Source organism: Perognathus longimembris, chromosome 11, assembly GCF_023159225.1.
Source record: "Perognathus longimembris pacificus isolate PPM17 chromosome 11, ASM2315922v1, whole genome shotgun sequence".
In the NCBI taxonomy this organism is placed as follows: Eukaryota; Metazoa; Chordata; class Mammalia; order Rodentia; family Heteromyidae; genus Perognathus; species Perognathus longimembris.
In genome coordinates this window covers 9588370-9609772 of record NC_063171.1, presented here as the reverse complement: position 1 = coordinate 9609772, position 21403 = coordinate 9588370, and the positions used below count along the sequence as shown (strand labels likewise).

The window sequence follows — 21403 nt, the reverse complement described above, 5'->3', positions numbered from 1 at the left end:
AGGTAGAAACATTTATAGAGGAACTTTGTGAATTGCTGGAAGCAATCACACCTGACTATAATTCCCTAGATCTGAGTTGTGCTTCCTATTTATTAAAACTCTTGCAACAAATAATAGGCACCTGCAATTCATCCCTGTAATCCTAGAAATTCAGAAGGCTGAGATTTGAGGACTGCAGTTGGAAGCCAGCCTATTCAGGTTAACCTCATGAAATTCCAATTATCCAGAAGTGGAGTTATGGCTCAAGTGGTAGTGTCAGCCCTGAACTAAAAAACTAGGGAATATGAATTAAACAGGCCCCGATTTCAAGCCCCAGTACTGATACAGAAAAAAAAAAAGTGCAGGAAGATTCTTGCCTCTAAGACAAGTCATTGAGATTTTTTTTTCTTTCCTCTTTGTGAAGGAGATGTCAACATATGTGTAGGTAGGATTACAAGTATGAGCACCATTGCTGGCTTCCCTTCTGTTCCTTTAATTTGCATATTGAGGATACATTTGTAATGCTCAATGTCTTCTGTACTTCTGTTTCAGAACAACAATATGGAAACCGTCCAGATAACTTACTTTATGTGTAACCAGCCAGATAATTTACTTTTTTGCCATCATAGCTATACATACAGATAAATGATATTGCACTAAATTTAAAATATAAAAAATATACCTCACATTTACTAAGTCTGTTTTGATTATTATGTTCCTATTGGTAATACAGATCTATTAGAAAATAAATATTCATTAATAAGTGTCAGCTATTGGTGATTGGAAGATGTGCTTTACATTGTGAGTTTTACCCAGTTTCAAACTGTGGTTAGAAATTAATTGTAATTTCATGGAAACTGAGTAAACTTTAAATATATCCTGATAGACAAAATTGAAGGATACTTTACTCAATTAGATGTTAGTTCTTTATTATAGAAAACAAATCCTTTACTAAAAAAGATATTCATTAAAAACATATAATTGTATACCTACTCCAAAGTTCCTTTGAACAACTATTTTAATGTGAATGAAGTACAGCTTTCTTCACAAGTAAAAAAAAATGTATTCACACTGTACTTTTCAGTAATCTAGTAATTTTGTAGAACAAAGCTCATTTGTGTTCACAAAAAGGCAGAATTGGATATTCATTTCATTCAAAATTTGGCATTGTGATTTTGAGATAGCTCCATGTCTCCTCTCTTGTCTGCATTTTTCCCCCTGATGGAAATATAAAAACTGAAGAAATTGGAAGGAAGTTATAGTTTCCACCCATTGTTGGTTCTGACAGGTACCTATTTGTTCTGTGAAATGTTACTATCCATGCCTTCTTCAGCAAAGCCACATTTATGCCCTGAGATTTCACCTTTCTTAGGACATTTGACTAAGAGAGGACTGAGTATCCTGGCCCAGAGTAGAGACCTTACATCAGGAGTTAGAAAGCATGACTACATGATTTATGCCTTACGCTGTTTACTGGTTTTAGGTGCAGGGATGTAAACCCAAAAGCTACAAGCATCCATATTCTACTATATGGGTGGGAATCAGCAAAAGCTTTTTTTTAAAAAAAATAAATAAAATGCCCATAAAAGAACTATGATGGGTAGGGTAAAGAAAATGACAACAGAGGTCCCAGAGAAGATGGTGGAGAAGCAACAGCGCCCTAGCTGAGCTCCCTCCAACAGCACAGTTTTCCCACCCCAGAAAAATTTTTACTGCTAAATAGACAGCTCAAATAAGTTCTAACAGTACAGGGATTCAGACCAGGAAGGAAAAATCAACTTAGCTGGTCTGAAAACATAGATTTGAGCCCAGGCGGAGTCCCAACGCCACGCCAGTGCGGGTGCCGGCACCGTGCTGCACACCCAGCGCAGCTCAACAGAGACCAGGGAGAAATTCTCCAGATGGCAGCACACTTACAGATCGCAGGCTGAGCATGGACAGGCTAAAATCGCAGAGACAGCATGAGTACTCCCACGAAAGACAGTCTCACTCACTCCCAAAGAGCAGTTTCTCCCCCAACTGTGAGAGCAAAGTGCCATCTTTGACACTGGCAAAGGGGCAGACCAGACTGGAGCTAAAGCCCGCCTGGGGAAAGTGAGGACAAAGCGGCCATCTTTGAGAAGGACAAGAGGGACCAATTAGTGAGAGCCAGTTCCACCCAGGAGAATGCCCCCTGCCCAGGTGGGAGGCATGTCCTGGGCCTCGGCTTGGCTAGAGGTGCCCGACCTGCCCGCTGGAATTCTAAACTTAAAAAGCAAAAGCCGCGAGCAGCTATTGGTGACACGGAACAGCCACACGGGAGAACAAACTTCCCAAGACAGATAAATGGTCCCATTTGGAAGCCCAATTCCCAGCCTGAAACAGAGCTGAATTCCATACCCAGATCTGCCCAGAGGCCGCCCCGCCCATGAGGGAGGAAACTCCCCAAGGCAAGAGACTCTCACCTTGGTAAACCAAGGCCAGAGGCGCCCCGCCCTGCTGAGTCCGCAGCCTATTCAAAGCCAGGCATTAAAGGCAGCAGCCCCACAGCAGACAGGAGGAGCCATGGCCACCGAGACCCCTCACATCCCCATCTACAAATGTCTTTTTGATATCTTGGGGTTTGCTATTTAGGATAGATGCCTAGGATTGGTATGGCTGGGTCATAGGGCAGATCTATATTGAGCTTTTTGAGAAACCTCCATACTGTTCTCCAAAGTGGTTGTACTAATTTGCACTCCCACCAACAATGGAGAAGGGTTCCTCTTGCCCCACACCCCCTCCAGCATTTGTTGTTTCCTGAGTTCAGAGTATAGGCCATTCTAACTGGAGTGAGGTGGTATCTCAGGGTTGTTTTTATTTGCATTTCCTTTACTACCAGGGATGTTGAGCATTTCCTCAAGTGTTTCTTTGCCATTTTTATATCTTCTCTTGTGAAGTCTCTCTTTAGCTCCTTTGCCCATTTCCTAATAGGTTTATTGGGCTTGGAGGGGCTTAGTTTTTTGAGTTCCCTGTAGATGACAGATATCAGGCCTTTGTCTGTTGCTGTGCTGGTAAATAACCTTTCCCATATCGTTGGCTGTCTTTCTATTTTGGTTGCTATTACCTTAGCTGTGCAGAAACTTTTTAATTTGTAGTAGTCCCATTTGTCGAGTCTTTCCCCTATTTGTTGTGCCCCTGGGACTCTATTCAGGAAGTTCCTTCCTGTGCCTATAAGTTCTAGCGTCTTTCCTACTCTGTCCTTCAGTAGTTTCAAGGATTCAGGTGTGATATTGAGGTCCTTGATCCATTTTGAGTTGATCTTGGTGCATGGTGATAGGCTTGGGTCTACTTTGAGTTTTCTGCATATGGCTGCCCAGTTCTCCCAGAACCAGTAGTTGAAGAGGCTATGTTTATTCCATTGTATGTCTTTAGCTCCTTTGTCAAATATCAGTTGGCTGTAAGAGTGCGGTTTTATTTCTAGGTCTTCAATTCTAATCCATTGGACTTCTGATCTGTTTTTATACCAATACCATGCTGTTTTTGTTATGATGGCCTTGTAGTAGAGCTTGAAGTCTGCTATTGTGATACCTCCTGCATTGCTTTTTTTGCCTAGATTTGCTTTGGCTATTCTAGGTTTTTGGCTGTTACAAATAAATTTATGGCTTGGTTTCTCTATTTCAGTGAAGAATGTGGCTGGGATTTTGATAGGTATTGCATTGAATTTTGTATAACAATTTGGGCAATATGGCCATTTTCATTATGTTGATTCTGCCTACCCATGAGCATGGGAGGTCTTTCCATCTCCTTGTGTCTTCTTTGATTTCCCTTATTAAATTTTTATAGTTTTCATTAAATAGGTCCGTCACATCCTTGGTTAAGTTGATCCCTAGGTACTTTATTCTTTTTTTGGCTACTGTAAATGGAATTGTTTCCATAATTTCCTTTTCTGTTTGTATATTGCTGGTGTACAGAAAAGCTGCTGACGTTTGTGGATTGATTTTGTATCCTGCTACTTTGCCAAATTGGTTTATTAGGTGTAGGAGTTTATTAGGTGTAGGAGTTTATTTTATTTTTTTCTTAAATAACTTTAATCAGATATGTGCATCTGTCTTCCAGTATTCTCTCATTATTTCTCTATATGTACTCTTCTTCAAAAATTACTTTCCCATGAATAACATCACCACTCTTTTACTGCTAACTCTCCACTGTCTATCATTTTAACCTTGTTGTCTCTACTGATTCTACTCTCCTTCACATTTCCATATCACTGAAACTAAACCAAAACCATCACCCCCCACATACATTTTACTCTAGTTTCTTTATTACCTCTAACTTACCCTCCTGACTTACTACTAGGTCCTCCAGATCCCATTGACTCCTCGTTATTGGATAAAGGGTATCCCTGCTTAATTCGAGTGAAACAATGGGGTTCATAGAGAAAGCCAGTCCAAAAGGAAATTAATATAAGAACAAGAATTGCTCCTAGGGTAGTAACTGAATACAAGGTGCAGGATTGGTTGTTATATTGAAATTGTATTCTTTAGGAACACCAAATCTAATTTTTTACACAGGTATAAAAGGTATATGTATTTAATTGAGAACTTCTAACATTTACACAATAGTGCTTGGTAAGCTCTGCTTTGGGTCTGAAACGGTGCTCACAGGCACTGTTACTCTGGCATTCCCAATACAAATGGCAGAAGGAACACAAGAAAGATGGCAAACAATGAAGTTTTATCCCCCACTCAAAACAAGCAGGAAGCAGAGCAGTCAATCAAAGACATAGAAGAGAATCCCCCAAATGCTCTACAAAGTCTACTGATAAACATGATAAATGAAAAGTTTGAATCTCTTCAGTCAATTATTCTAGAGTGTGAGGAGGCAACGCAAAAATTAATGGAGAATTTCATGGCATCCACAAATAGAAAGATAAATGAACTTCAAGAGTCAGCTTAATGATTTGAGAGACAACACTCAAAACCAAATTAATGAAGTCAATGAAGTTAACAAGTCCATACAAGACCTAAGAAATGACATGGAAATTATCAGGAAAGACCAGTCAGAAGGAAAAGAGATTCGAAATCAAGTAGCTAGCCTACAGTCCCGACGAACTGAAGCAGAGGATCAAATCTCAGGAGCTGAAGATTCCCTAGAATCTATGGAGAAAGATAAAAAATCAATACAAATCCAGTCCAATCAACAAAACAGATCGCTACAGGAGATTCAAGACACGATGAGGAAGCCCAATTTAAGAATAATAGGTATTAAAGAAAACTTGGAGAAAGAAGTTAATGGGATAGGCAACCTATTTAACAGAATATTAGCTGAGAACTTCCCAAATATCCAGAAGGAAAGGCTTATACAGATACAAGAAGCATTTAGAACCCCAAACCGACCAGACCAGAATAGGACATCCCAGCGAAACATAGTGATCAAAACAGGATCAGTAGAGTACAAGGAAAGAATCCTTAAAGCTGTTAGGGAGAAGAAAACAAATCACATGTAAAGGAAAAGCAATCAGAATCACCCCAGACTTCTCAGCAGAGACCATGAAAGCGAGGAGAGCCTGGAATGAGGTATACCAAACCCTAAATAAAAATAACTATCAACCAAGAATACTGTACCCAGCCAAACTCTCATTCATAGCCGAAGGTCAAATAAAAGTCTGCCATAGTAAGGAAAAACTGAAATAATATATCTCCACCAAACCAGCTTTGCAAAAAATCCTTAAAGATGTACTATACAGGGAAAATAATCAAGATCCCAATACAGACAGAGAAATGAACCCTAAATAGTAAACATCAGATCAAGAAATGGGAAGACACAGCTTTTAACAGGACAGTGACAATGAAAGGAACAAACGATCATCTCTCAATACTAACGCTCAACATTAATGGACCTAATTCTCCAATCAAAGGACATAGGCTCATAAGTTGGATCAAAAACCAAGATCCATATTTCTGCTGCCTCCATGAGACTCATCTATCCAGCAAAAGCAAACATCTTCTAAAAGTAAAAGGCTGGAATCAAATCTATCAAGCAAATGGCCCCCATAAGCAGGTTGGAGTTGCAATTCTAGTATCAGACAAAATTGACTTCAATTTCAAAAAGGTAAGAAGAGACAAAGAAGGTTACTACATACTAGTAAAGGCATCTCTCCTCTAGGAAGACATACCACTCCAAATATCTACACACCAAATAGAGGAGCACCCAACTTCATCAAACAAACACTACTGACTCTAAAAATACTCATAGAACCAAACACATTGATAGTAGGGGACTTCAACACTCCACTATCACCTCTGGATAGATCAACACACCAAAAACTGAACAAAGAAACCACAGAACTAAATAATTGCATAGACCAACTAGACTTAACTGACATCTACAGAATATTCCACCCAGCAACAACACAATACACATTCTTCCCCGCAGCACATGGAACATTCTCCAAAATAGATCACATCTTAGGGCACAAAGAAAATCTGTACAAATTCAGAAGTATCAAAACCATTCCCTGCATTCTCTCAGACCACAATGGAATAAAATTAGAGCTCAACTGAAACAGCTACCACAGAAAATCCTACAATTCATGGAGACTAAAAAACACACTGCTGAACCATCAGTGGGTCATCGAAGAAATTAAAACTGAAATTCAATAGTTTATGGAATTCAACCAAGATGAGGACACAAAGTACCAGCTCCTTTGGGACACAGCAAAGGCAGTACTCAGAGGAAAATTTATATCTTTGAAGGCATACACCAACAAACTGGAGAAACAGCAAATCAATAATTTAAGGAAGCACTTTAATTTCCTTGAGAGAGAACAACAAGCCAAACCCCACGTCAATAGATGGAAGCAAATAATTAATATCAAATCAGAATTAAATCAATTAGAGACGAAAAAAACCATCGAAAGAATCAACAAAACAAAGAGTTGGTTCTTTGAAAAAAATCAACAAGATAGACAGACCCCTGGCAAACCTGACCAAAAAACGAAGGCAGCACACTCAAACAAACAAGATAAGAGATGAAACAGGTAATATCACCACAGAAATAACCGAAATTCAGAAAATAATAAGGGACTATTTTGGAAACCTTTACGCCAACAAATTCGAGAACTTGGAAGAAATGGATGATTTCCTAGAAAAAATTCATATTCCCAAACTCAACCATGAAGATTTAAACCTTCTAAACAGACCCATATCCAGTATTGAAATAGAAACGTCAATAAAGGATCTCCCATCCAAGAAAAGCCCAGGTCCAGACGGATTCACTACAGAATTCTACAAGATCTTCAAAACAGAACTCACACCAATATTTCTCAAAATCTTCAATGAAATTGAAAGAGAACATTCACTACCAGACACATTCTATGAAGCTAGTATAACCCTCATCCCAAAACCAATCAGGGACTCATCACAGAAGAAGACTATAGACCAATTTCCCTGATGAACATAGACCCAAAAATTCTCAAAAAAATTCTGGCCAATCTACTTCAATAGGTCATCAAAAAAATCATACACCACGATCAAACTCGACTCATCCCAGGGATGCAAAGTTGGTTTAATATATGCAAGCCAATTAATATAATCCATCACATCAACCGGAGCAAAGTAAAGAACCACATGGTTTTATCTCTGGACGCGGAAAAAGCATTTGACAAAATCCAGCACCCATTTATGCTAAAAGCCCTGGAAAAACTGGGATTCCAGGGAACATTCCTGAATATAATCAAGGCAGTTTATGACAAACCAACAGCAAGCATAACTCTAAATGGTGAAAAACTCTAAATGGTGAAAATCAGGAACAAGGCAAGGATGTCCACTCTCTCCCCTGCTCTTCAACATAGTATTAGAATTCCTAGCCAGAGCAATTAGGCAAGAAGAAAATATAAAGGGATCCAAATAGGAAAAGATGAAGTTAAACTCTCTCTCTTCGCAGATGACACGATCCTATACCTAAAGAACCCCATAGACTCTACCCCCAAGCTACTAGAGCTGATCCAAAACTTTGGCAAAGTTGCAGGATATAAAATAAACCCTCAAAAATCAATGGCCTTTCTTTATGCTAACGACCCGAAGACCAAGGCTGAAATCAGGGAAGCAACTCCTTTTGCAATAGCCCCCCAAAACATAAAATTCCTAGGAATAGCCTTAACCAGAGAAGTGAAAGACCTCTTTGATGAGAACTTTAAAAGCTTGAAAAACAAAATTAAGTCAAAACTAAGGAAATGGAAAAACCTCCCATGCTTCTGGATTGGGAGGATTAATATAATCAAACTGGCAATATTGCCAAAGGCTATCTACAAATTCAATGCAATACCCATTAATATCCCAACACCATTTTTTAATGAAATAGAGGAAGCAATCCAGAAATTCATATGGAACAATAAAAGACCTAGAATAGCAAAAACAATCCTAAGCAGAAAGAACACTGCTGGAGGAATCACAGTACCCAACTTAAAGCTGTATTATAAAGCTATAGTAATAAAAACAGTGTGGTATTTCCACTGGAACAGACCTGAATACCAATGGAACAGAATTGAAGACCCAGAAATGAACCCACAGAACTACGTCTACTTAATCTTTGATAAGGAGCTAAAACAATAGTTTGGAAGAAAGACAGCCTCTATAATAAATGGTGCCGGCAAAGCTGGTTCAACACATGCAACAAAATAAAACTAGATCCTTATATATCACCCTGCAACAAAATCAATTCCAAATGGATTAAAGACCTCGAAATCAAAACAGAAACCCTGAAAACACTAAAGGAAGAAATAGGAGAAACACTTGGGCTCCTTGGTGCAGGACAGAACTTCCTTAACAAAGACCTAGAAAGGCTACAAATCAAAGAAAGGCTGGACAAATAGGACTGCATCAAACTGCAGAGCTTTGGCACGGCAAAGGACATAGTTCGCAAGATAAACAGAAAGCCCACAGACTGGGAGAAGATCTTTACTGGCCATTCTATGGACAAAGGCCTCATATCTAAAATATATGCAGAACTAAAAAAAATTACCTTCCTCCAAACAAAACCACAAAGAACCAATAGCTCCCTTATCAAGTGAGTTAAAGACTTACAAAGAGACTTCTCTGTTGAGGAAATGAGAATGGCCAAGAGACATATGAAAAAGTGCTCTACATCACTGGCCATAATAGAAATGCAAATCAAAACAACATTGAGATTTCATCTCACCCCAGTAAGAATGTCATATATCAAGAAAACTAACAATTTCAACTGTTGGGGGGGTTGTGGCCAAAGGGAACCCTTCTTCATTGTTGGTGGGAATGTAAACTGGTTCAAGCACTCTGCCAAGCAGTATGGAGATTCCTTAGAAGGCTAAATATAGAACTCCCCTATGACCCAGCAGCTCCACTTTTGGGTATCTATCCAAAAGAACACAAACAAAATCACAGTACAGCCACTAGCACAACTATGTTCATTGCAGCGCAATTTGTCATAGCTAGAATCTGGAACCAACCCAGATGCCCCTCAGTAGACGAATGGATCAGGAAAATGTGGTACATATACACAATGGAATTTTATGCCTCTATCAGAAAGAATGACGTTTCCCCATTTGTAAGGAAATGCAAGAACTTGGAAAAAATTATACTAAGTGAAGTGAGCCAGACCCCAAGAAATATGGACTCTATGATCTCCCTTATTCGGTATAATTAGTACAGGTATAGGAAAGTCACAGCAGAGGATCACAAGAGCCCAATAGCTATACCCTTATGAACACATAAGATGACGCTAAGTGAAATGAACTCCATGTTATGGAAACAATTGTTATATCACAGTTTTAACTACTTTCAACGTCCCATGTGTATCTGTAGCTACTATTATTGACGATGTTCTTGTATCACCTTCCCATGGTTGTACCTACACTATCTCTGTAATCTAATCTGAGTATATTGGAAATCGTGTATACTGGTATTGGAACTAGGAAATTGAAAGGGAATACCAAAATTGAGAGACAGGGTAAAAACAGAAAATCAACTACCAAAGAAATACTTGCAAAACTCTTTGGTGTAAGTGAACTGAACACCTCATGGGGGGAAAGGGAAAGGGGGAGGAGGGTGAGGGGGGGTACGAGGAACGAGGTAACGAACAGTACAAGTAATGTATCCAATGCCTAACGCATGAAACTGTAACCTCCCTGTACACCAGTTTGATAATAAAAATTTGAAAAAAATGCATTGTGCTCATAAAATGAAAAAAAATGCATTGTGCTCATAAAATGACAACAGCTGGATCTTTTTCCATTTATCCTTGAGGCCTAAATGTAGTTCCTCACCTTAGTTCTAGGTAAGTTTTAACATATTGCTTCGTTTATACATTTACAATTTTACATGTTATACTTCCCTCAAAGATGATTCTTTCTAATTAAAAGTGTTAAAATAAACTCAATTTGGTTGTTTAATTCATCTTTGATATTCACATTTTTTTCCTGGAAGTCTAGCTAACGATCACCAGGAACATATTCACAGTTGAGAAAGTCTAGCTTGTTACTTGTGGTAGTGATGGAGAATATGTATTCTGGGGAATTATTAACTTGGTACCAGAAAGTTAGAGAATCTATTATGAATTTTGGATTTTGGTACTTGTGGAGATTTGAGATAGTGGAGCTTTGCTCAAGATTGGGAGCAATCAAGAAGTAGGGTCAGTTCTATAATTGCTTCTCTTTTCTGTAATTGCTTCTCTTTACTCCATGTGAGTACACAGGAATTATAGATGAGATGATGCAATGGACCACAATTGCTAAAGTGAGCTGCCTTGGATAGTACATGATGCTTTATGACATGGGCCACATTCATTTACTATCTGTGTTCAGAGCTAATTAGGGAATGGTCCTGATTTTGTCTTGAGAGATCACACTCATAGAATAACCTGGAATTATGGTTTTAGGACATTTGTGCTTATGTTTAAAACAAAAACACTGATCTTACTGTGAGTGCCCAACCATTTCCTGGAAGCCAGGGACTGCTTTCCTTTAGTCCACCCCCACCGTTAGCCAAAAGCAGACATATTAGTGTACCTACCACTGATTGGCTCATTGGTGATTTCCAGATCGTGACCACTACTGAACCTCAGTTAGATCCACAGCTTTAGAAGACATAGTTTTTTAGAAGACTAGGCAGTATGTCTTGTCCCTTTGATTGCATTTAACCATCATCTGTTTTGAGGCAACTTGAAGAGCGTTGAGAAAATGTAAAGAGTAGGATGCTATTATTTCCTCAAGGGCTCCAGGGATCTACATATCGCTGCACTGAACAAGCCTTCTTTCTCTAGCAGTGCAAGTCCATAACCCTACTTTCACAGAGACTCAGTACTAATACTAGGTAAATTATCTTGACATGCTTGTAATACAATTTCATGGAGCTAAGATCAGTGTTTGGTATTCCTTTTCCCTTCCAAATCGAGAGACAAAGGATAAAAAAGACAAACAACTCCAAAAGCAATATTTACAAAACCATTTGGCATAAACCAACTGAACAACTCCTGGGGGGGGGGGGGCGAGGAAAAGGGGGGGGAAATGAGGGAGGAGGTAACAATTTATACAAGAAATGTACCCACTGCCTTATGTATGAAACTGTAACCCCTCTGTACATCACTTTGACAATAAATAAATAATTTTTTTAAAAAAATAAAGAAAAAAGAAAAAAAGAACAGTATTGGGGAACTATTTCCTAGACATATAAAGCATCTTTGATTGAGAGATTTTAAAAAGATTTATCCCATCAAAATGTAGATTTTTCTGTGGCATACTTTTTGTTTTGTTGTGTTATGTATTTCTGTTACCAAAGTTTGAATTTGGGGCTTCAAGATTGCTTGGCTCATTGGTGACTGGCACTTTACTTCTTGAGCCACACCTCCAGCCTGGCTTTTTTATTTTTTTGCCAGTTATGAGGCTTCAACTTAGGGTCTGGGCACTGGCCCTGAGTCTCTTTATGCTCAAAGCAAGCACTCTACCCTTTTAGCCACAGTACCACTTCTAGTATTTGTGTGGCTAATTGGAGATAAGAGTCTCATGGGGACTTTTCTTCACAAGCTGGCTTCAAACCATGATCCTAAGATCATAGCCTTCTGAGTAGGTAGGACTACAGGTGTGATCCACCCAGCCTGGCCTAGCCTGACCTTTTGCTAAGTATTTTGGAGACAGAGTTCCATAACTTCAACCTAAAATCCTCTAGATCTCAGCCTCCTGATTAGCTAGGATCATATCCTAGTATTGTGAGGAACCAGTACTCAACTATATGATAATATGAATATGCATAATAATACACAATATTATATGCACACACATGTGTATGTGTGTGCACGCACACATAAACACATGCATGTATTATATGTCTGTATAGTTAGTCCTGTGGATCCCTGGTTCTGAAGCCTTCTCAAAGTCTTTCTTCAATCCAAGGAGCTTACATATTCTCCTGAATGAGAAACACTACAATGGTTAGTGTTCTCAGGATTGATCTGGACTCCTTCCATTGTGGTTAAAACCCCAAGTTTCTTTAATGATTTCAGCAGAAATTATGAAAATAGTTCAGTTTTATAAAGACTACAGAACAAATTGGTGAAATTCTGCTTGCTTGAAGGTCTTACTTTATCACAGTTAAACATTTGCAACATTTGAATATGCATATAATAATGGTTTGTGAACCTCTAGTTCAGGGTGGGCATGTATATGTTGTTTGTTGACATTTGAACACACTAGTCTGTAAAGATGATCACAGAGTCCTATGGGCTTAGGGTAGAGCCAGGTGGAGCCATGTCACTGCAAAGCACAAGTAGGGAAGTCCAACCACTCAGGTCTATAGCATGGTTGAGAGAGCAGATAGATGGCCAGATGTGTTTGTTCTTGTTGCTGAAAGTATGTGTGGTGTAGTGAATTAGCCTTAGAAATGTTAGCATTGTGAAAGGCATTTATGTTACTTGAAAATTACACATGGTTGGAGTGTTCTCTCTGAAGGATGCCTTCCATTAATAAACACTCTTAAAGCAGAATGTAGGGAAGGGAGTCTTGCTATTCATATGCTATTCATACGTTCCTTCAACATCTGATAGCTTTTCCATGTCAGAAAATGGTTGGGGTGATTGGGATCCAAAGTTGAAGGAAACACATCCCCAGTCCCTCCTAATAGTTTGTGTGGAGGGAAAGGCAAACAAATGTAAGGAGAGGACAAGAAAACCATTGGGAAGTAAAATATGTTGTAACAATGTTGCCAGAACATTTAGGAAAATGACTCTGTAAGGTGGAATGTACATAGGCAGAACAAGCTTGCCAGAGTAGCTAATATGTAAACTGAAGTGCTGCTGAAGAGAGGAAGAATACCATTAGCAAAGTAATAAAAGAAAGAAACAGTATTGATAAAGGATTTGGGGGGAATCTTCTGTCCCAGTAATAATAGAAGTAAAAAATGAGACATAAAGATAAGGACCACTGAGACAAAACATTCAGTGGAGTGTTTTTTTTTTTTCCAAGCAGAATGAGGGGGTTCAGTAAGGGAAGGAATGCATGGAGGATGTGGGCAGCAGGTGTGGAGGGAAGAGGTTCAGGGATCATGTGGGGCAGCACTGACAAGGAGAGGTGAGTTGCTCTGGCATCAGAGGTCTGGACAGGTGGACAAGTGGTTGGAGTCTCTCAGGATCCAGTAATATGATGGATTTCACTAGTCATGATGATAACATTGTTAAGAAAAAATTCTGGTCATTTGAAATTTCCTTAGACGAGATTTGAATCAATGGAGAATTCATTTTAGGAGGCATGATGATCCCACCCTGCCTTTGTGGGATTTGTGTTTTCCCTAAGACTAGAAGGATAAGGGGATACAGGACAGGCACACTCCATCCACCATCTATAAGGGCTAAGAACCTCTGTCTTGTCCCATGAGTGCCCCTGTCTGCTTGACTGTAGCATGTGGAGGAACATGAGCTCTGTGGGAAAAAAAAGAATTCTTTTGCTTAGTTTTTCTTTTTGTTTTCTTGTTTCAAATCATAGCACTGGGATTGCACCATTGGGAAATATCTACTGTATTCACCAATTGGAGAAAGCACATAGCTTTGTGACTCTAAAAGTTATGACTGCTTCTACAAACTCAAAACAATTAGGTGCTGAGAAGGGATCAAGTTTTGACAGACTGCCATCAAAGTGAACTTTCACAACGCTCTGCTGAAGTCTCGACTACAAACACAGAAAGAACTTGAAAATATTCTTGACATTTACATTTGAATATGAAAAGTGTCCCTAGAGCTACCCATTTATTCATTAAACATAAAGGTAGGAAACTTCTGTAATGCTGAGCTTCCTACCCAATACCTCTTTTGGCTGTAATTCTGCCTTGCAGACTTCAGTCACACATCTCAAGAGGACCCTGATAACCTGCGTCAATTTCAGTCCTCTAATTCCATTAAGAAACTAGACTTTCCCCACTTTATCTGACTCCCTGTATCCCCACATCATGGATGCAGAATAAGTGAGCATAGTTGCTTGAGTATGCATCTCAGGAGAAAAAAATAAGAAATGTTTCAAATGGAAACTGTAACTATGTTGGAATGACTTCACGACAATGTACTGTACCATCTGCCAGGTGACACTGACAGTTGGTCAAGTCCCATTAAAATGATTCTTTCAGAGCTCGAGCTCAACTTAGAAAATACCCTTGACCTAAATAAAAAGAAAAAAAGAACTAGGCTAAGGCACAAAAGTTTTTAATTTCTTGAATTAAATACAGATCCCTGTTAGGCATATTTGTGTTTGTTTCTGCTTAGGAAAAGAAGTAAGGGAAGTGAGAGGAGAAGGGGAAGGCAAAAGAGGTAGAAGAAAAGAAGAGAAGGGAAGGAGAAGGAGAAAGGGAAAGGTGAGGGAAGGAGAAGGGAAAAGAGAAGGGAAGGAAAGGAGAGAAAGAAAGGGAAGGGAAAGGAAAGGCACCAGTGGTTCACATCTTTAGTCATAACAACTCTGTAGGTAGTAAGAAGGATCAGAGTTTGAGGCCAGCCTAAGCAAAATATTTACTAGAGGCCCTGTTCAAAATAACAAAAGTTAAAAGGGTTGGGGATGTGACTTAAGTGGTAGAGTCTCTGCTTAGCAAAGGTGTAGTCAGCCTCTAGTATTTCCATAAAGACCTTTCTCTAAAAGTAATTTTCTATTACTCCACAATTAAAAAACAACTTAGTTTTGGTAAAAATTGTAAATTTTCCAGTAGCTGCTCACATACATCCCTAAACAGATGAAAATGAGACAGTGTGTAAGAGTTGAGTCCCTGTCAAGCCCACCACATAAATATTTATTTGAAAATGGAGTTTTCTTTTCTAAAGGGAAGATTTAAAATATTAGGATGAGCATGGCGCTTTCCTCTTTCTTGGGTGGTTGGGAAGGACAAGGTCTTGCTGTGCGGCCCAAGCTGCTCACCCACTCCCGCACTCAATTGAGCCTCTGCTTCAGCCTCCAAGTGCTGAGACTGTAGACATAGACCATTATGCCTGGCCCTGCATCCTTTATTTTCCTTCTACACTACTCTTTCTCTTTTTTTCAGCCTATTGATGATTGAATTCTGGATGGTGATAATGCTAAATGCACACTCTGTCACTGAGATAAAACCCCAGGCCCCACTGACCTCACCCTTAAATATTGAAGTCTTTCCTTACACTCAGAAATGTGTTAACACAACTTTCTTTAGGTCCTAGATGAAGCATATTCTCAAGTGCTTAACGCATCTGTAAAATGAACAGCTACAGTAGAATACAGAGTTACAGTCAACACATGAACTTATTTTTAAATGCATGCATATTTAAATTGATTTTGGACTAGACTCGGCAGCACATATCTACAATCTGAAGCCTTTGAGAGATGGAGACAGAAGAATTGTGAGCTGGAGTCCAGTCCGGACTACATAGAGAGGTCCAGGCCAGCCTGAGCTATAAAGCTATATACTTGGTCTTAAAAAAATGCAAGGGCTAGGGCTGCATGTCTATGCACATTCCTAGAATATACCTGCCTCAGGTTCCATTGACAGCACTGGGGGAAAATGATGTTGACTATTAGTGTATCCTTAACATTTATAATTTGATTATCAAGTTCAATAATCAAGTTCATTTTGAACTTAGTTTTGAATTCTCAATTCATGCAGCTGGAACCACTTGACCGATGGTAGTTTCCAGCTAGTTTCCAGGAGAGGATAAAATAGGAGTTTTTCAAACTGGAATTTTTTTTCACACAGAGATAAGGACACAGCTTACTATGCATTCATAGCAATGTACAATGTTCTATGGTAAACCCTAAATTTAGTATCAAAGAGGATCTCAATTTCTGCCCTTCTTTGTGCTCACATTTTCAATGTTCTATTCCTCTGTACTCCTGGGCCTAGAGTGGTTGATTTCTTCATTAATCCCTCTTAGTTGCAGTTTTCATATCTAATTAGTCCCAAAGTGATTTGTAGTTATGTTTCTTTTTTCTTTTTTGGTCTATGTCAGTCCTGGGGCTTAAAATCAAGGCCTGGGTGCAGTCCCTGAGCTGTTTTGCCCAGAGGGAGAACTCGAACACTTGAGCCACAGCTTCATTTCATCCTTTTTGCTGATTGGCTGGGGATAAGAGTCTCATGGACTTTTCTGCCCCAGTTGGCTTCAAACCATAATCATCAAATCTCAGCCTCCTGAGTAGCTAGGATTGCAGGTGGGAGCCTTGGGCTTCCATTTGTATTTCTCCAGTTCTGTTTTAATCCACTTCTACACTGACCTACATCATGATCTGGTTCTTTCAATGCAGGCTCATGAGATTACAACCAATTGAAATCTTGACTCCCCAGGCCTCTCTTTTGTTTTTGAGAAAAGTTTAACTATGTGGCCCAGGCATGACTCAAACTAGTGATCCTCCTGCCTCAGCCTCTCAAGTGCTGTGATTGTAGGAAAGGACTCCACACCTGCCTTTCACTTTGACTTATAGAATAATGCAGTGCCAGCAAATTCTTTGAGCTCAATTTGATAGCATAATTTAGCTGAAAAAATCTTGCATATCTCTTTTTCTGCCTTGTAGAAAAACAATCCAGAATTTTCTATGCCTGCTTTAATAACATCACCTCTTCCATTGCTTTTAAATTACTATTCTCAGTGCCTAATATATAGAATGTGTACAATAAATTGTTTCTGCTACTTCTAATTTGTAACCTATAACAGTTTATTTCAACAACTCAGTTTTCATCTTTTTCATACAGCAAAGTAGAGACTTTAAAGTCTACCCGAGACATTGTTTTCTTTAGACCTTTTCTCATCTCTTCTATCGGTAGTGAAAATATATTTATTTAGGTTTTGTACTCACCACACACTATTAAGCAGTCACTTGGCTTCAAATAACATGCAATGAACATAAGATTCTTTTTTAGGGATTGAATGAAATGAACACCTCTGAAGTCTCAAGTGGGCAAACCACACTGAAATTAAAGATCACAGGGATTCCAGTGACGATCCAAGGTGGCTATTGGCAACTTCATAGGAAAGCCGAAAGTCAGCCAAAGTCCTACTGTTCCTAGAGAATCTCAGTATGCCTATGAACATGGTAGATCTGAAAAATAATAACAGTGCATGTCAATCACTGAGCATAGTGCTAGTAAAAAACATGGGCTTCAAATAACCTGAGTGTTTAAAACCCAAGGACAAAATTGGCTTGGCTTGAGAGTGAACAAAGGATGAGATGGGAACAACCAGAAAGCAAACGAGGATTATACTTTGAAGTATTGGATCATGTTATAGGAGGAATTATACACATTAGGCATTCAATGAACATTTACTCAGTGAATTAATCTTTTTGCTATTATAAGCCTATTAGAGATTTACTTGTATTTAAAGTGTTATATTTCAGAATTCACTGGCTTGTGCTTTCTCTTGTTGAAGAAATAGATTCATTTTAATACACCATGTGAAAGAGCCATAACTTTTCCTTGTAACAAAAGAAAATGTCTTATTTATAACCTGAAAACCATTAGGTGGAGAGTTCTTAAAATTAGGATGTGTAAGCTGAAGGTTCACAACTGTTTGTGTTTTTCTGTTTTCTTTTTCTAGGGTCAGACATTGTTCAATGGTTAATAAAGAACTTAACTATAGAAGATCCAGGTAAATGAATCATTTTCCCATTGTTAGAATTATTTTTCCTTTATTTTAAGAAATATGTTTTCTCAAGACTGTAGCATACTTTCTGAAAAAAAGTATACCTAAATTTGAAATGTGCATTTAGTATATATACAAATTTTATTCCCTTCAACTGACATTAGCTAAACTTGTGCTTACATGTATAACTTTTCATGTACTTAATGCCTCACTTTATATTATTTTACTCTGGTTATTGACGGATTTTAGATCTATATACAGTTCATAAGTAACTGACTATATGATTTTTATAAGTGATTATAAATTATGACTTTTTTTCTTTATAGGACACATTAAAGTCATTATCAAAGTTTTTATTTTGCCTTAACTTCCCTTAGAATGGGATTTGAAAACAGTGTTACCTGTAATTCTCATTTTTGTCATATCTGCATGTTATGTTGTTGCATGTATGTGTGTGTAGGTGAGAGAGAGACAGATACAGACTCTTATTAAGGCATGAAGCTATTCACTTTAGTAGACATTATGTTAATTATATGACAAAGCATTTATTTTTACAGTTTGGGAGCAACTTCTACTAGCTCAAATCTTGCATTGATTGCAAAAAATTACTATACACAATACACATTTAATGATTTTCTTAAAAGTGTAATTGTAAGAGCCTTTAAATATGGCAAAAAACTTAGATTGCTGAAATGTAAACATGAGAATTTACATTGTTTAGAGAAAAGAAGGACTGATTAGTTAAAAAAATTAACTTTTGAAGAAGTAGAATTAAGTAACTGGGAGTAAGGTGCTGAAGAAGGACATCAGAATACTAAAGTTATACAGCATTGCACCCTGCCAAATGAGAGGTAGCTGGCATGTCCTTTGCCCCGGTCTCTAGTAATTAAAATTATTCTAAATTAAGGATTATTTAAAATTGATAGCACATGTAACGAATGTATTTGTTCTCTTCATTAAGAGCTAACTTTTAAAGCCATACCATGTGAAAATGCAGGTTGACAGTAGGTTCCAGTGTCTCATGCCTATAATCTTAGCTACTCAGAAGCTAAGATCTAGAAGCTAAATCTTTTTCTATCTGAAAAAAAAATATTTTTATACTGTGTTTTAGGATGTTTATATGAGTCAGCATCGAAGTGGCCCAGAAACTTGGTCAGAGTTTTTAACTAGCCAAATTCTTTCCCTCTTTTTACAAGTACATTTAGCTGAATTGAATTATTTAAAAAATATTGGGGGCTGGGGATATGGCTTAGTGGGAAGAGGGCTTGCTTCATATACATGAGGCCCTGGATTCAATTCCCTAGCACCACATATACAGAAAATGGCCAGACGTGGCGCTGTGGCTCAAGTGGCAGAGTGCTAGCCTTGAGCAAAAAAAATAGAAGCCAGGGGCAGTGCTCAGGCCCTGAGTCCAAGCCCAGGACTGGCCAAAAATAAAAATAAAAAATAAAAAATATTATACTGGGCCTGTGAATGTGGCTTAGTGGTAGAGTGCTTGCCTAGCATATATGAAATCCTGGGTTTGATTCCTCAGCACCACATAAACAGAAAAAGGCAGAAGTGGCACTGTGGCTTAAGAGGTAGAGTGCTAGCCTTGAGCAAAAAAAGAAGACAGGGACAGTGCTCAGGCCTTGAGTCTGAAGCCCTAGGACTGGTATATATATGTTTATATATGTATATATTGGCCTTCAAACACAATTTACTCCATGAAGTCTTCAGTTTCTACTTTCATTACCATGAGCCTCAAGAATATTGAAACTCAACACTATTTCATTTACTTCATGTTTGATTTCATTACTTTTCTAAAAATTCACATATGTTCTTCTTATCACTTCATTTGAATCTATGAAATAATATGTGGGAGACAGATGTTCTCTCCAGCTGTTCAGTAAAATATCAAAGACAATTAGTTCTCAGTAGTTTCTTGATGTTTTCAACAGTGGGAATTTGCTGAATTGATTTATCAAGAGTATGGCAACCAATGATTCCATATGTGCTTCTCCTAAAGAGAGATGGAGGAAATTTTAACAGGCTGTTCATCATCAAACTAAACCCAGTGTTTTAAAAAGGCTTAAAACATAGAGAGAATAACAAAATTAGAAATAAATATTAATTTAACAAGAACAAGAAATTATTTTTTGAGTTTAAAAATGTCTTTCTCTAGAAGCAATATTTGTGTGAAAATACCTGTAGAAGTCAACACATAAGTGATTCAGACATGTGCTTTGTTTACCCTTTACTTGATTGAGTAACGTAATTGTCATTGAATGAATTAAATCAATCCATTCTGCCCACCATTACATGGAAAGTCTGCCACCTGTCTTCCTAGCTTGCCAACAGTCCTTTGAAAAAAGCACTCTAAATTGTATTGCTTATGTTAACAAAAGCCCATTACAAATGGCCTCTGTATTGCATGGATTTGGTTAGATGGACAGAAGGATCACTTTAGGAACACACAGACTCATTAAGACTGAGAATGTATAAAATGCCACTGTAATCGTTCATAATATTTTGTTCTTGCATTTTGGGTTTACTGAAGCATTTCAAATGGGTGATTTCTTTTAATTATCTCATCCATACTTTGAGGTAGGCAGACGTCATTTTCCAATTGGAAAATCAACAGAAACATTTGTGAAGACCAAATTCACACAAACACTTGAACCATACTAGAACCATACTCTCACAATCCCTTCCCTGTTTGTCTGCTCCTTAGAAGATTCCTGGGCTTGATGTAATGTTTACAACTATAACCAGGAGCGTCCTTGTTGTAGAGATATTGTCTACTTAATGCAATTCACATGTAATATAAATAAAATAAAAAAACTTTCTGGAAGTTCTTTAAATTGTTTTAAACAAAATCTTGCTTGAACAGAAAGAGATAGAAGCATTTAAACTACACTTGCAAATAGTCATTTCAAAATCAATGCATTTATGATCTATAACCTTTTACTATGTATTCTCTTAAGCTATTATGTAAATATGCAATGATTAAGACTATCCCTTTTTTGTTACAATTGTAGTAAGTCATTAAATAAAACTCTTTGGGGATTTAAGGCACTAATGATATGGATCAAAACCTTTACCTATACCTCTAGCATAATCAGTTTAAACTAGTTTCATAGTAAGAAATATGACCCATACATCTATATTGAGGATGTGAATTTTTTATAAATGATGACTTAAAACATTTTCAATTTCCTTATATCTTTGAGCCCATGTTCTTTTTTAACTTAGTATCAATTAGTTTTATTTTAACATATATATTCATATATACAATGTATGTTGATTAAGATCACCATTTCATCATGTGCCTTTCTCTGTTTCCCCTTACCAAACCGGCTTCCTTGCTCCATTTTCCACA

The 21403-nt window shown here is 38.0% G+C and overlaps 1 protein-coding gene across 1 annotated transcript in view; it reads left to right on the top strand.

Annotated features, from left to right (window-relative positions):
• Positions 1-21403, top strand: part of Rgs7 (regulator of G protein signaling 7) — a 436763-nt gene that overhangs the window by 306868 nt on the left and 108492 nt on the right. Inside the window, exon 4 of the mRNA XM_048357041.1 lies at positions 17998-18048. Within this exon, the coding sequence (XP_048212998.1) occupies positions 17998-18048 (51 nt within the window). The remainder of the gene's footprint in view (positions 1-17997; positions 18049-21403) is intronic.